This window comes from Gorilla gorilla, chromosome 6 (genome assembly GCF_029281585.2).
Source record: "Gorilla gorilla gorilla isolate KB3781 chromosome 6, NHGRI_mGorGor1-v2.1_pri, whole genome shotgun sequence".
In the NCBI taxonomy this organism is placed as follows: Eukaryota; Metazoa; Chordata; class Mammalia; order Primates; family Hominidae; genus Gorilla; species Gorilla gorilla.
The window spans coordinates 151,535,348-151,552,802 of record NC_073230.2 but is presented as its reverse complement, the minus strand read 5'-3'; the positions used below and the strand labels follow the sequence as shown (position 1 = coordinate 151,552,802).

General features: G+C 44.2%; 1 gene segment (V, D, J or C); it reads right to left on the bottom strand.

The window, feature by feature from the left end:
* Positions 1–5,090: 5,090 nt before the first annotated feature.
* On the bottom strand, positions 5,091–9,670 carry LOC134758816 (T cell receptor beta variable 6-2-like). The segment is given in 4 exon segments: positions 5,091–5,146; positions 5,507–5,629; positions 9,203–9,490; positions 9,580–9,670. Coding segments are annotated over 4 exon segments (558 nt in total).
* Between the last annotated feature and the right edge of the window lie 7,785 nt (positions 9,671–17,455).

Genomic DNA, 17,455 nt, shown 5'->3' with positions numbered 1-17,455 from the left:
CCAGGGTTGGGGGAAAATGCTTGAGCTTGTTTCCAGAGACATTGTACCCTTCCTTGGCATCGCCTTTGGTCATGCTGCCAATACTACCTGAATAATGGATCAGGCTCAGCCCTTGTTCTTGGTCTTATTGATAACAGAACACTGAATAATGGTTCCTAATCTGAGCAAATTTCAGGATGATCTTTTTCCCTGTGTGTCTGTGATATCTTGGTGTCTGGCTGATCCCTGCCTCCATGGGGGCTGTGGGAGAGGCAGGCAGAAAGTGAGGACAAGACTTCAGAAGTGGCAGGACTCTGCAGAGGAAAGGGAAAAAAAAGGCTTGGAGCCCAGACTTTGGAAACTTGTGAAAGGTGGGCCTGTTGTGTTACTCCCCATGCCTACAGAGTTCACCTAGTCTGGGGCATTCTGACTGGGCTCAGGCAGGATCCACCTACTCTCATGGAGGCTGTTGCCTGGTGAGAGCTGCAGGGAAGATGGGGTGCAGCAGAGACGCACTGGGCTTAAGCTACAGCCCACCCCTCACTTTCCCATTTTCCTCTGAGACAGTTGCTCCTCTGTCTGCACCTGCCCTTGACACCAAGGCTGCCAGGCCAAAATTCTTCAACTGTGGATCTCATTAAATATTAGAGGTATTTCCTGTATCTTGTATAACTGTAGGTAGTCTAGCAATAACTGAAAACTGCTGCAATATCTGCATGATATTGGATGCCAGCCCTAATTTTTCTTAACCCTTTCCTTCCTAGGCTGCTCTCCCAGGCTCTCCCCAGAGTCCCTTAGATCCCAGTGGACCACAGTGCCATCTTGTGGCCAATAAGTGAAATTTCATCATTGCTTTTGCAAGGGAAATGGCCCAAGGGATGCTGGGAAGTGTCTGCAGAGGGAACCGGGAGATTATTCCAGAAGTGCCATCCTGCAGGTTTTATAAGCAACTTCTCTGAACCCCGATCCCAACATTAGTTTTAACCCTGACTATTCCTTTGAGTTATCAAGCTTAATATCCCACCCTCATTCTGAATAATTCTTACCCCATAGCTGCAGTTACAGTCTCACGGACATTTTCTCCCTTAAAACTATCTAAAGAGAGAGGAATAGAATAGGAAGAATGGAAGGAAATAATATTTACCCTAAAGTAGGAAGAAAACACAGAAAGTGAAGTGTAACGTAATTTCATTTCCATTACCAGAGATAAACAAATATGTCCCCCCAAATGACAATGGTACCATAAAAATAAAGATTAGCAGAAGTCTAGGCAGATAATGTGGTTACCTTCAAGATGGGGTCAGATATGTGTTAATAGAAAGTAAAACTGGGATATAAAAAATAGGATCCCTTGGTCAGGTGTAGTGGCTTCTGCCTGCAATCCCAGCACTTTGGGAGGCCAAGGCGGGCGGATCATGAGGTCAGGAGATCGAGATCATCCTGGCTAACACGGCGAAACCCCGTCTCTATACTAAAACATACAAAAAATCAGCCGGGCGTGGTGGCGGGCGCCTGTAGTCCCAGCTACTCGCTATTTGGGAGGCTGAGGCAGGAGAATGGAGTGAACCCGGAAGGCAGAGCTTGTAGTGAGCCGAGATTGCGCCACTGCACTCCAGCCTGGGCGACAGAGTGAGACTCTGTCTGGGGGGGTGGGGAAGAAAGGATCCCTTGCAAGGCAATACGCAATCATGGAGGGAGCAGTATCTAATGGGAAAATAAGGATGGATATAATTAAGACCAGCAAAAGGTCTGCTACAGTAAAAGAATAGCTTGTACAATGCACATGTGCTGATCTGAGCAGCAGAGAGGGAGGAGATGATTCTGGAAGAGGTAGAGGAGTGGTGTGAGATGACAGTACGCTGCTGCAAAATAGTATCATAAGGAAGCAAATCAGCCAGGGAACTGGGGATTATATGACCTTTCTATCCACTATCTTCTGTGACAGACCAGATGAACCATTTCCCTTTCCAATGACTTGCTCTACAGCCCTTGCTCCGTCCCAGTTAAAGGCTCCCGGAATTTCTGCTCCTCAGTTTCCCATGGACCAACTCATTCCTTCGTCGTTGAGCAGAGTCTAAAGGGGAGGTCATCTCTTCGTGCCCTGAAGTCCCAGAGTAGCTGGTATAGTCCTCTCTTGTGGCTTGATCACAGGCCCCCAACTCTGTGCCTTTCATTTCCAGTAGACTGAAAGTTAGGTGTGAGTAATGAACCTTGAACAATGCCTTTATCAGAGGGCATGTAAGTGACTGCTTTCAGAATCATTGCTGTTTCTGTCACTGCCTCAGATTATATCTGAACAGAAAAGATGCACAATGGGAATGATTTCTTAAATTAATTTAACCACAAAAATCTTTCAAAGTGCCATAAATAATGCAACCAAAATAATTGCTCTCCTAAATGGTGACGTTGTAGAGTGAAACAAAAAGCAAATAAAATTATGTCAAGTATTTGAGAGGAACCTCAGAAACCCAGTCCTTCTTATACAAACATCATTGTATGGCCTCCCTCTACCTGAGAGACAGCAGAGGCACACCCATGCCCTGCACCTGGCAGGAAAGCCTTGCTGGAGCCTGTGGGGAGCTGGCGAGGAGGAGACTTGGTGATTCTGCCCCAGAGCAGAGATTCTCTGGGAGCTCTGGATGACCTCCAGGGACTGAGATGGATGGGGGCTGTACTATATGTTGGAGAGGAGGACACTTAGGGAGTGTGATCTTTTTGACCTCTCAGCTGAAAATAGATCCAAGGTTATTGGTGACTGGTGTGGAACTGCTTAGTTACCAAAGCAAGTTAGTCCATGCCCAAGGGTGTGTCTGTGCCACTGAAGAATTGTCTGACTCTAAAGTGGTTCACGGCCCAGAGCTGCTGCTTGCCCCATCTCTGTTCCCAATGACTGCAGCATCTACATATTCCATGCAAGGAAGGATAATTTGAAAATAATAAACTGGTTCACTGTATCCTTTAGCTACATTCAAAATAGTTGTCAAGTTGTGGACTGGCATGCTTACAGGAGACACAGACCCACAAAGTGAGGGAATTTGGAGATTGAATAGAAATAGTATCAGGTGAGGTTATTTTAGGTTATGGTTTCTAAAAGCAAGAACAGAGAGGAGGTGAATTCGGAGTCCTTTTGGCCCCACAAGACATGACGACATAACAGGGACATCACTGTCTCAGAAAACATTCCAGTGACGTGCTGGTACACTGAGTGTCTGCGGAGGTGGGCACATGCCTAGTAGCACTTACCAATTTCTGTTGTATCAACACAGGCACTGTGGTGGATTTCAAGCTGTCAACATGGCTTCACTGAATGGGGAGCTGGGAAGAGTGTGCCTATTTGTCTCTCGTGAGTCAGAAAAGCTGGCTCCAGCACATCAATTGACTCAGAAGCCCAACTTTCAAAGCTCTTCAGTGCTTAATACTCAACGCCTAGAAATGAGGCATCGGCAACGATAGCAAAGCCCATTGTTTTCGTAATAGGATGAGAGTGTGACCCTGGGTCTTCGAGTGGACAAAGGGAAGTTTGAGCCCAGAAAGGATTGATGAGTTCTCTGAAGTTGCTGAGAGCACAGAGCTCTCAGGGTTGTGCTGGCTGGTTTGGAAACTTCTAGACTTTGATTTGAAATACTTTTATTGACGTGCTCCTTTTTTAACTCAAAGAGATTAGTTACATTCATTTAGAGCAGGGCCTTTATTGCTTCTTGTTTGCTTATTAATAAAACCTTCCCTTTGCTGTCCTTGTATGTTCACTCTCAGTGCAGGTGGGAAACCCTGCTCACCTTTTTTTACCACTTCTTTCAGCATCAGTGTTTACAGTTGTAAACAATCTTAAGTTTCAGAGCTGGTCCATTATTAGGACCATTTATCTTAGGGGTCATGAGGATAAAGGTGGGAAAAGCTGGAGACAGGGTCTAGCAAGGAAGTCCTTGGAACAGCATCCTAAGGTCAGGAAATTCTCATCTGTGCCTGGGACTTATTCACTCCCAGGACACACAGGGCAACTAAAAAAGGAATGATCTGTTGATAGAACAATTAGAATGGGTTCAGAACAATCCCTGCCAACGATCATCATTTGCTAGAGAAAGAAATTTGGTATCTGAGCTACCACAATTTCTGATAAGTGAATTTAGGGAACTATAATTCCCCAACCAGCTCTGCAGGACTCAACGGCACCTCTCTGTCCTGGCTGGGTCTGGGATAATCTATCTTAACCTTTGTGTACAGGGCTGTCTCTGAGGACTCCCAGAAACCCATGATCCATAATCATGTCAGCTCTGACCACAGCTTGAAATTTCATATATGTGAAATGTAGCTTCACTCAAAGAGAGGTGAAGAATTTTTATTACAATATACTCATTTATATTTGCAACAAACACTATATTGCAATATGTAAAATAACAAACAAAACAAAAGTAATATAAGCATTATTGTTTTTAAAACTCCATCTTCTCGAGTTAAAGACCTCAGGGAAATTATTTCAAATCAAAAGACTAGAGCAGCAATTACCAGAGGTTGGGATGGAGATGGGGTGCTGGGGAGATGTTGGTTAAAGGATACAAAATTTCACTCAAATAGGAGGAAGAAGTTCAAAAGATCTATTGTACAACACAGTGACTAAAGTTAGTAACAGTGGATTGTATTCTGGAATATTGCTAACAGAGTACATTTCAAGTATTCTCACCACAGGAAAGGATAAGGATTGAGGTACTGCGTATGTTAATTAGCTAGATTTAGTCACTGCACCATGTACATACATTTTTAAATGCAGGTTGCATGGTATACATATATACAACTCTTATTTGTCAGCATTCAGGTTCTAGGAACCCGATTTCCTAGGGAACCAAGTTGACACTGGAGCAGTAGTGGATGCATGCTTCAGTCTCTCAGGACAGGAGCAGTGGTAAACGAAAACAAAATAAAGAACTCGCATTACTTACACTAGGCAGAAGTAATGAAGTCTTATTGTTATCTTGGCTGTATTAACCAAGTAATGGCCACAAAAGCCACAAAGACTTTTAAATCAAACAGGAAGAATGGTTTGCTCTTGTATTGCAGAAAACTTCCAATGTGACAGAAGAGGCTTCAGAAGAAAGAATGTTCTTGTGGATGAAGCTTCAGACCTTGCAGATGCCCCAACACATGCAGGGGAAGACACCTGTTCCTCGGCCATGCCCGAAGCTTCTCTATGTGGGCAGCAACCTCCCAGGCCCCAAAGAAGACTGTGTGTCCCAGCCCTGAAGGCCAAGGCTAAGACACCCAGTGCTTGCCTTAGAGCAATGAGCTGGCTCTGAGGACTCCTATAGCCCGGTGGGCCATGATTGCTTCCACCACCCACATTTACAGTTACTGTGTCTTAGGGGTGAATCTGTGGTCTCTTTCTACCCAAAGGACAAGCTGAGGTCCAAATCTACTTGTTTCCCATGGGGAGGGAGGAGCAAAGAGAGGCCTCTGTTAAGGGTCTCTAGGAGCTGCAAGGAGAGAGAAGGATGAGGTTTATGAGCAGGAAGGAGGCGACAGTGCCATGCTGTGGCTAAGCTGCTGGCACAGAGATACATGGCCGAGTCCTCCTGCTGTGTGCGCTGGATCGTCAGAGTGGAGACGGATCCCCCAGTCCTCTCTGCAGAGAAGCGATCACTGGGCAGCCCTGATTTGTCTGGTGCACTGTTGCCTTGGAAGTAAATTAAAAACTCCAGGCCCTGCCCCAGGCTCTGTTGGTACCAATAAAGGACACTATGACCTGAAATTGGATCACACCTGAACACTACATCCTTTCCCTTCTCTGTGACCTTGTTACTGGGGGACTGGGAGACTCCAGCTCTTGTGTGATCTGTGGAGACAAAGTTGGGAACAGAATGAGGAAAATAATTTTAGTCATCACACGAAAGCACACATCCCACCCCTACACACACACACACACAATGAGAATGGTTGGTGTCTGAGGAATCACCTGCCCCCAGGAGACAGAAGGCCGCCCAGCAGAGGAGCCTGGTGCCCATGGCAGGGTCAGGGCAGGATGGGAGCTTTACCAGATCAGGGTCACTGTGAGCAGGAGCAGAGGAGGAGGGACGTCCCTGTCCTTACACAGAAGTTCCCACAGTGACATCACTTCCTCTCTCAATCTGCATGACCTCAGGAACACAGGATTTATATTAGAACACACTTGGATGATTACTTTAAATATTTATAAGCTCCTTGTAAACAACGTTATTGTATGGGACATCGCTTTGGGCTCCTGTGCTGTCTGGACCCGGAGGGCTCATGCTGCATCTCCGAGTTCACCTTCTCATCCCACAGCCGCTCCTCTGTCTGCTGGGCACGTTCTGTAGGATGTGCCAACAGTGCCCCCAACACCAGTCATCAAGGGATGAGCTCATTGTCTTTCCTCCAAGTCAGGGTCCCCTCTGCCATCCCCATTCATGCCCCAGCCTCCTCCATTCCCCCCAGTCACATGTGCCCAACGCAACTGTCCCATCACATGGGTTCCCTCACGAACTGCCCTCATGCCTTTCTTCTGGGATCATTTCCCACCCTTGTTGACTATAATTCAGAAAACATACCTTGGTGACAAACTCACAGAATTATTTTAATTTTCCATATTTTCTTTTCCTGTCCTGTAGGTATTTTTTATCAATCTCAATCTTCAATAAGTGAGGACTACAATTCTGATTTAACGGTTATTTTTAATCCTCTTTCTTGACTTTGACTGTTTCTTTCATTCTATTCCACTGGAGGATATTTATCTTTCCCTTTTGACTGCTGTTAAATCTTCTCTTTGTCATTTGTGGTCTGCAGTTTCACTGGGAACTGCCTATTCATCTTGCAATTCATCTGAATTCTTGAACAAGGATTTCGGTCCTCAAACATCTCAGGAACATTCTCAGCTAGCATCACATACACAATCACGTCAGGCAATTTACCTTATTTTCTCTTTCTGAAACTTCAATTATATACAAGAAAATAAGAAAAAGTTCAATAAAACATTATATACTCTCTAATATACTAGAAACTTCATTTTTTCCTTGTTCCTTCACTTTTTTATATTTTACATTTAATTTTCTGTGCTGCATTCTAGGTGATTTCTTGAGATCCTCCTTTGATATTGCTAATAATCTCTTTAGAAGCATTGAATCTGCTGTTTAGCTTCCATTTTGTTTTCTGGAGTAATCGTAATGATTTCTAGACATTCTATTTGATTATTTCTTTAATGTTTTTTGATGGTTTCAGGCCGTCTCTTTTTTGTGTGTGTTCTTGTTTCAGTTCCTTCTTGTATTCATTTAAATGTAGCTCTTCAAACGTTCACATCTTATGATGGCAAAATTTTAAATCTTTAGGATGTCCATTTTAATGGTTTATTGCTTCTGCTCACTGTTCCTCCTTGGTTTTTGTTTTAATACTTTTAATAGTCGGAATAAATTGGTCTGATGTTAATCTGTGAAATTCAGGGAGAGGCCAGGGTTGAGAGTGCAGAATGTCAAGATTCCATAGTTTTTCAACTGTCTCTGGTCTCACCCCCAAATGCATGGAGTTGGGAACTGTCTGCTGCGCTCCAAGCTGCGAAATACCCTCATAGATTAGATTCCTCACATCACAACCTGCTCTGAGGACAGTCCCAATGTAGGTTCCAGAAGAGAATTCTGATTTTCTCTTTCCTATTTATTATGCTTCCTCCATAAAATAGAGCCTGTAAGACTGTATATGAATGACGGTTTTTTTCCTGTTCTTTCAAGGAAATCAAAGTCGGATTCGTTCCACCATTAGCCAACTTAAGACAATTATGGGACAAAAATAGCTCACTATTTGGATCGAACTTTTACAAAGGAAAATCAATATTTTTTTGTTGAAATCATATGCTCTCCTTTGAGTAGAATAAGAGGTCATGGTCACATTAATGATGAATTAAATCTGCCTGGCTATATCTCCCCTCCAGACCTTCTCTTCCTCAGCTCCCCCTACATTTATATAAGGTCTAACTCCTGTCATAAATCCTCCTCTCCATAGTACTTTTAGTGATTCTGTTTTATTGATGTAAACCTAATGGAGTTTTTGGTACCAGAAGTGGTTCCAAAATAACACAACTCTATGCATGGGTTTCTGGAAAGGGATCTCTGATCTGTGTAGAGTTGTCATGGGAAAGAGTCTGAAGGAGAGCACAGAGACCTGGAGGAGGTCTGGTGCTGCAGACGCAGGAGGAATCTTTGACCAAGGTGGGGCCGCCCATGATAGCGACTCCCCATTAATTTCAAGGACCTCCCCTAGCCCAGCAATCAAAGGGGTAAGAGTTCTTGTACTTAATGCCAGATCTCCGCAAGAGTAAAATGGATCTAGGGTGCTCCTGTTATTGATTCATCCATCCACTCATCACTCACTCCATCACTGACTCATCCATTCTCTGAAATGCATCTCCCCTTGTGCCAGGCTCAGCTGCTGATTTATAACCCAGGCATAGCCTTGGCCTTCATGGAGTTTAAAGTACTTGGAAGATTCCAACTGTGCTAAATTCTACTGATTAACAGACACATGATACCATGAGAGATTATGAGAGGGAAACTGACCTCAGCTGGGAGCCAAGGGAAGCATAATGGTGATTATCACTAGGGCTGATGATGCTGAGATCTGAAGCACAGGTAGGTGTTGACCACTACAGAAAGGAAGGCTCCAGCCCAGGGCACAGGAAATGGACTTTGGAGTCTCTCAACATGGCTGGAGTAGAGAAGGGCAGGGAGGTCGGGGAGGAGAAACCCAGCAAAGTCTTGGAGGGCGACTGTGAATATAGGAAATGCAGGCTGCAGCTTAGACCACCGTAGGGTTCAACATGAGGAAAAATCATAGAGAGAGGAAAGCACGTGGTACCCAGGTAGAGATGGGAGTCTAGATGGATCTGAAATACAAATCCTATTTCACCTAGGAGGCCTCAGACTCAGGTGAATGACTAGGAAAGTCAGAGCTGGGAAACCCCTGGCCCCAGCCCAAAAGGACAGCTCAGAGGAAAGACCGGAGGGCAACAAAGAAGACATCTGAGGTTCTGGGACCAGTCCAGGCCTGGCCGAGACCGACTGCAGAGGCACCTGGCACAGACGAAGGCTTGCACTGCCCGGGCCCATTGGGGCTCCAAAGTTTTCGGTGCTAGGACCAAGGGCATCGCTGAATCTGTGCTGCGGAGGAGGGCAGCACCTTCCCTTGCCTTTATGTGCAGAGAGGAGACAGCCATGCAGCACTGTGGAGTAACTGCTGGCACAGAAGTACACAGATGTTTGGGAGGGAGCAGCCGACTCCAACCCGAGCAGGAAATTCTGTTTTTTTAATCTGGAGACATTGTAGCCATCAGGGACCTCTCCTTTGGCAGTTGTACCCTCACCGACTGAGTAATGAATCAGCCTCAGCCCCATGCCTGGGTCTTGTCGATACCAGTACATGTATTCATGGTTCATATCCTGGGCACACAGCAGTGTCATGCTCTGTCCTGTCTTCAGGACGTGGAATTTTGGGGTCTGAGTGACACCAGCATTCACTGGACCTGCAGAGAAAGACAAAGCTGATGCTACAGCTCCAGTGGAAAGGGGATGGGCCTTGAAATCCACACAAGGGGCCCCGCCCAGGACCCACCTGCCCACAGGAGAGAAAAGGCCGCACAGCACAGGAGCCCCAGGCTCATGGCAGGAACTGCAGGATGGAGGGGTCTTCTGGGTCTGTGCATTGGTGAAAAGGGAACACGTCTTTCAACGGCGTCATTCTGAGACCTCATTCTCCCTGCCTGGGCCCCAGAGCCTTGCTGTCAGGAGAGGCCACGCCCCTTCCCCAGATGGTCAAATTCAAGATCAGTGCACCAGTGAACAGTTTGGATGGGAAGAATGCCTTTGTCTGAATCGATGCAAGTCTACCATTTTTTAAATATCTTTTGGTAATTAGTTTGTAACTCAATGTATATTTTTTATTCCCATGATGATACAAATTACTTGACTGTGCATGGTGGCCCATGCCTGTAATCCTAGCCCTTTGGGAGGCTGAAGAGAGCAGATCACTTCAGGTCAGGAGTTGGAGACCAGCCTGACCAACATGGTGAAATCCCATCTGTACTAAAAATATAGAAATTATCCAGGCATCCTGACGTGCACCTATAGTCCCGGCTACTCGGGAGGCGGAGGCACCAGAATTCTTGAACCAGGGAGGCGGAGGTTGCAGTAAGCCGAGATCATGCCACTGCATTTCCAGCCTCGATGACAGAGTGAGACTCCATCTCAAAATAATAATACTAATAATTACTCATTAATACACTGGTATTGGTTATCTAAGTATTGCTATAGTCTACAATCTTGGAAAAACTCCTCATGTCTTCCTGGTGTTTTTGATTCCTGTGTCCCAAATACTCCTTCAAGTATCCTTTTCTAATTTGCTTAATTGACCATAATCCTATAGTCCTGTTTAAAATCCTTTGTCTATATTGGTTTTCTCTGTTATTAGCTTTCCAAATCCCAGGGGCAGGCTCATCAACATTGGAGGAGTTGTTTTGTTCTGTTTCTTGTGAATTCACTGACAGATGGGACTCCTGACAAACCCAGATGAGCACTTTCAGCTCCACCCAGGGCTCCTGCTTTCTGTGCCTGGGGTGAGACCCCAGCAGGCAGAACCACCTCACGCTACTGACTACCCTCTCTGTGTAGACAGTGGTGGCTGCCAAGCACTGCCCATGATCTATGGGCACAAAGGTGTCCTGATGTGTAAGGGAGTTTGGGAGACGGGGCTGACTTTAGGGTAATGAGGAATGTTCTGGATTTATTGCTGCCATTAATTTAGTGATAAAGAAAAAGGAACCAACCCAAATGCCCATCAATCAACGAGTGCATAAAGAAACTGTGATATATATATGTGATATATATGTATATCATATGATATGTGATATATATATCATATGATATATGATATATATATATGATCATATATATGATATATATGATCATATATATGATATATATGATATATGATCATATATATCATATATATCATATATATATGATGATGAAATACTACACAGCCATAAAAAGGAATGAATAAACAGCATTTGGAGTGATCTGTCTGGATGAGATGGGAGACTATTATTCTAAGTGAAGTAACTCAGAAATGTAAAACCAAACATAGCATGTTCTCACCGATATTTGGGAGCGAAGCTATGAGGTCACAAAGGCATAAGAATGATGCGATGGACTTTGGGGAAGTGTTGGGGAAACAGCAGGAGGGGGTGAGGAATAAAAGACAAATATGGTGCAGTGTATACTGCTCAGATGGTGGGTTCACCAAAGTCTTGCAAGTCATCACTAAAAACTTACTCATATAACCAAATACCACCCGTACCCCAATAATATATGGAAAAATAAAAATTAAATTAAAATAAAAAAATATTCTCTCATGGCCTACTGCCATGAACATAGAGTGTTGTTTCCGTTTTTGTTTAAAAAAAATGAGCTCCAAAAGTCTATCTTTGGTGCACAGAGGCCTGCATTTGGAAGGACCCTGCACTTGGTTTCACATTCTACTGTCCTGATCTTCAAATTCTTAACAGTGTTTGAACAAAGCACCTGCAAGTAAGTCTTGCCACTGGTTGTAAATACATGATTTTGTTTCATATACTGCTCACCTCCCCATGTGCTGGTTCCCTTTCAGCACAAGAGCACGATCAGGGTCTGGGTCACTCAGCATCTGTGGAACTTAAGAGTAAAGAAAACACAAATTCAAGTCACAGCAAAGGACCCCCAGTACTGAAAGTCACAGCTGGGATCAAACAAGCCCACGAATAGGTTTCAAATCTGCGCCCAGGACTCTGCTTCAGGAGACAGAGAAACACACAGCACAGTGGCCTGGTGCCCAGGGCAGGGTGAGAAAAGGAAGATGGATTTTAGCCTAAGGCTCAGGTTTTATGGGTTGGACACTTGGGGTCAAGTCAAAGAGAACCCTTCTCCCAATAAGACATCATCTGTCAATGAAGTCACTGTGATCATGGTTTGCTTGACCCCGGCATGCTCACTGTGTGAACACAAAGCCCAGCTGCATGTGTGTCTGATGGGAACTCAAAACAATTTCCTTAAAGACGATTAACTTTTGTCAAAACGTAACATAAAATTGTTTGATTGAATGAATTGACGAGAAAATAAACGAATGAAAATGAATAAATTTTGTAGAATCAGCTTCTATCAGCCGAAAAGACCTTTTGAGGTTATTTCGGCACAACATCCATCTCCAGATAGAATTGTCCCTACCATGAGTCAGGTAGCTCACCTGGCTTCAACCACTTCTAAAACCATAAAACCTCCCAGGAACTCCTCCCTGCCTTGATGATTTAGCTATGTATTCAAGAGGATTATTCAGAAGAGGTTTGACATTTGCATTAAAAATATTTGCCAACAAAACGACTCTCCAGTGATAGAAGTCACATCATTGGTTGCTGGGACAGACAGAGGCATTGCAGAGGGGAGTGAGGGACTTCCTGGGTGATACAGATACATCTTCATAGAGGTGGGGTTGCGTATATAGATATATGTTGCTCAAAAATCACTGATCTGTTCATTTAAAAGGTGTCCTGTTAACTTCATATACTTTATAGATCAATAATGTTGATTTTTAAATGCCTGAGGAGATATGTATGCTACATCCTCTAGTTAATTTTATCAGATGAATTATCAGGCATATATATTTCCATTTCTCTGACTTCTGAGTCCTCAACCTAAGATTTCTTGGCAGAATGTGTCCATATCTGTCTTTGCACATTGGTGTGGTGGACGAGGTTGTCTGAGATCAGCAAAGGAAATCAAAATAGCTAGGCTTCTACTATATGCTAGATATTTTATGCCATTAAAGGTTATCTAGAACTCTGCTGATGGACAGTAGTAGTCTCATTTTATAGGTAAAAAAAAATTTAAAAACTAAACTTAACCCGTTAAGAACTGGCCTCAGGTCTTGATGAGCTGGTGTTAGAGTGGGAGTCAGGGCGGGGAGTCGTGGTGCCTCTTCAGACTGCTTTCCCTACTCCACCATCTCCAGGGTAAACTGATCTCTGACTATGACGCTATTAGAGCCAGCAGGCCTAAAGGGGATGTAGGGGAAAACTTTCCAATGTTTTCTAGGTTGGCAGCTTTATGAAATATTTTATAGCATAGAGCTATAAACATGGAACTTAGACTGGGCAGGGTTGGAGGATCAGTACTGCATCCTAATAGCTATTTAATTTGGTCAGGTTATTTAACCAATGAGCCAATTCTCTCACGTGTACAATGAGAAAAGCATTTGTGTCTTAGGGTTTTCTTCTGACAGTCGAATTTCTAAATAACTGAAACTTCCCAAAAGCAGGACTTCTATTTTGTGTATAGCAAAGTAAGAGTAAATGATGGAATCATTATTTTATTCTCAGTCTTGCCCATGGAGTAGAATTGAAATGTGAATGCCCATTCATGTAATCCAAGCTTTCAGTTCTGCAAATGACTCTCCCACTTATGTGACAGACGGTTTCATAGAAACAGTCAAAGTCCATAAATGTGGTATATTCATACAATGGAATATTATTAAGCATTAAAAAGAAGAAAACCCCGTCACTCGTGACAACATGGATAAAGCTGCAGGACACTGTGATAAGTGACTAAGCCTGGCACAGAAAGACAAATACTCCCTGATTCTGCTTATAGCAGGCTACCTAAAAGCCAAACTCATGAAAGCAAAGATAAAAATGGTGATATCCATGGGCTGGGAATGGAGAAAATGGGGAGTTGCTGTCAGCAGGTATAAAATTTCAGTTCAGCAACATGAGTAGGAGCTAGAGAGCTTCTGTACAACCTTGCACCTGTAGATTACAATACTGTGTTGTACACTTAAAATTCTATTTAAAATACAGATCTCATGTTACATGTTCCTACCACATTAAATTAAAATGCTGGCAAAAAAAGTGAGGGAGGTAGCTAAAGAGAGACAGAGAAAGAAAGGGAAATTTTTGTAATTCAGAAACTGAGTAAAGTACTTTGAATATAAAACTAAAATAAAACAAAATAAATTTAAGCCTTAATACTCTAAAAAGTAAGAAATATTTGTTATTAAACAATTTTTCCCATTTTTTATTTTATGTCATAAAATATACAAAGAAAGGGCCTCAAAGACTTTATTGAATAAAGGATATAAAAGAAATTAACTAATGAATAACAGTTATTCATGTTACTTTTCCTCAAGGTACATTGCATTAGTGACAGAAAGTCTACAGGGTAGAAAATTTCATCTTTCTTTTGGCTGCAATGAAGAATGAATGGATATGCTTGGCCTGGAAGTCACATGTTTCTTGGACTTGTCAAGGAAGAGGTTCTAATGGTCACATAGGAGGCATGACCTTCCCCTCCTGCTAATGAGACCTGGAGAGAGGAAGCCAGATGACGGGACAGATGTACCGAGTAGGGAGGGTGGAGAGGTGTTGGAGAGCGCACGACAGCCAGTTATTAAATATGAGACCAGGGACAGCTGCCTTCCCTCAGATACAAAAACAGGCAAAATAATAAATACTTGTGACTTCAGTGAGCATTAAAACAGATCACATATAGAAGCAGCAGAGAATGTCTGGGAAAGAAAACGCTGTCAGCTCAGCAGGGCCTGAGCCCCTCTGGCTGGAAGCACCTGCCTCACAGTCACTTTCTGAATGGGGCAGGAAAGTTTCTGGCATTTCCTTGGGGAACTGGCCTTTCCCAGTTACTCCCTCTGCCGGCCACCTCTGCACTCTGCAACCATTGGCAGGGCCCAGGCTTTGCTACTCCATGAGGTCTTCCTGTCTTACACAGCCCTGAAACTAAAGGTGGAGCTGGTGGAGCACAGCCCCCACATGCCCCATCACACCTGCCTTTCCTGTGTCCTCCCTGTCCCAGACCTGACACTTATTCCCAGCCCTTGCCACCCCAGCCCCTTCACCCTCCACTGCCCACGCAGAGGCAGACACCCTCCCTCCTTGGTAGAAACTGAGGACTCTAGCATCCCTACACTTCTTTGGCAGTGAGGGGTCTGTGCTTAATTCCACATGTCCAGGCCCACTCAGGGAATCCCAAAGGGCCCCTGATGCCAGCAGGCAGCCAGGCATCCCCTTCAGCCCTCCTCTCCTGGCCACTCTCCAGCCCTGCCCAGGGTTTCTTACAGCATTGTGGAGCTACAGCGCCTCCAAGTGGCCAAAGATCCACAGTCTCACGGATTCACACCTGGCCTGATGAACTCAAGATTGTCCAGAGAAGGAACAGAGACGCCCTGCCCTCACTCCTGCAATCCCCACCCTCTCACACACACCCTCTGTATACTTGCCCAGAAGGGCCAATATAGGGTTGATCTGAAAGTTCACCTTTAGCTAGCAAAAGCAAGCATTAACCAACATTTTGATTGCAAAATAAACAATGTTACAGCATTGCAATTAGTATGCTAGGATGGACGAGAGGAGCCTGAAAAATACAGGCCACAGATTTAAACAGTGTGAAGATATCAAACAGCCCTATCCTGGAAACTGTATTCAATCGTTCCTTTTGATTAATCAGACCCATGTTTTCATATTTTGTATTTAAATGAATTATCAGCAAATTTTAGGTAGTGCATTTTAGAAAGAAAATTCTTGGATTTTTATAAATCTATTTCTGAACTTACAAAATCTTGAAATAAACAACCCTATCAGCTGTAACTTAGGCAGATTCAATTGGCTGTGACATTTCCTGTCACTCCCCAGAACTGCCTATGAGCTCTACCAGTGACCCAGCACCTCTCAGTAATGCCACCCAGAGAACCTGGGTCCATGTGGGTGAGTTTCCACAAGAACACACACACATGTACACGTACACACACACACACACACACACATCCACACCATCCACACACATACACATGCACACACATGTCCATGCACACACATGCACACACTCATGCACATAGGCACACACACATTCACACATACGGTATCATTTTATTTATTTATTTTTTTTCCTGAGATGGAGTCTCACGCTGTCGCCCAGACTGGAGTGCAATGACAAGATCTCGGCTCACAGCAACCTCTGCCTCCCGGGTTCACGTGATTCTCCTGCCTCAGCCTCCCAAGTAGCTGGGATTACAGGCACACACCACCACAACCCGCTAATTGTTTGTATTTTTAGTAGAGATAGGGTTTCACTATGTTGGCCAGACTCGTCTTGAACTCCTGACCTCGTGATCCACCCACCTCAGCCTTCCAAAGTGTTGGGATTACAGGCGTGAGCACCAAGCCTGGCCACACACAATATCTTCTCTAACTGCCCCGGGGAAAGGGAGACTCCCTTTCCTGGTCGGCTAAGTAATGGGTGCTTTTTCTAGGCACTGACACTACCGCTAGACCAAGCTCCTCTAGGCAAGGAGCTTCTTCCCAGGCTCTGGGGTTACCACAAGGCCAAGGAGCCCTCTAGGGGCTCTGTCTGGGCATGACAGAGGGCTCACACTCTTGTCTTCTGATCACTTCTCACCGTGCCCCTTCAGCTCCTATCTCTGTATGGCCTGGTTTTTCCTAGGTTATAATTGAAGAGCAAGGATTATTATAATATTGGAATAAAGAGTAATGCTACAAACTGATGATTCATAATATTCGTATATCATCATATCTATAATCTATTACTAGTATAACTATTCTTATTTTATATATTTTCTTTATTATACTGGAACAGCTCGTGCCCTCGGTCTCTTGCCTCGGGACCTGGGTGGCTTACTGCCCACACAAACGGGAGTGGACAGAGGCACATTTGCTGCCTGCAGGGTTCAGAGAAGGTGTCTGTGAGGGATATGGAGCTTTGATCAGGGCTGGAATTTACGCTCTAGCTTTGAGTTTAAATAAGAAAGATAGAGAATAGACAAGATGGAAGATAGAATAATAGAATTGGGTTGACAGATATTTCTCAAACTCATTCCCCAAAAGCTCAGTTGTCTACTGTTCTCTCCAGCTGGCTCCTGCCCTGGGACCCTTGCCTGGAAGTTGCCTCTATGATTCCCCCAAACCCAGTGCTGCTTGACCTTGGGTGTCAGCAACCTATGACAGAATGGACCCCTGGTTCCTGAGAAAGAGAGGCATGGAGACCACCAGGCATAAAGTGTCAGAAGAACTTGGCTCCCCACAGGACATTGTGTGGCCCAGTGCAGGGTATGACTCTGCAGTGATGCAGGTGGTTGTTGAGAGAGTCTTATAAAATCTTAAACTATACGATCCCCTTATAGCATGCTTGCTTTATTTTACAATTTAAAAAGGGATTTTAAAAAGACTAGATCTGAATGTGTTTATCATTTTTCAAATCAGTTGACAGGGCAGAGTCACACGCTAAAGAAAACCCACACTCTAAATATGAGCATAGGATGTAACGTTGCCACATGGATGAATGAGCAGGTGCTATGATGTTCTGAAGCTTCTGTCGGGGCTCTTGCAGGAAATGTTCACCAAAGGCTTTGGTGGCCCCCACGGCTTCCTGGAGGGCCC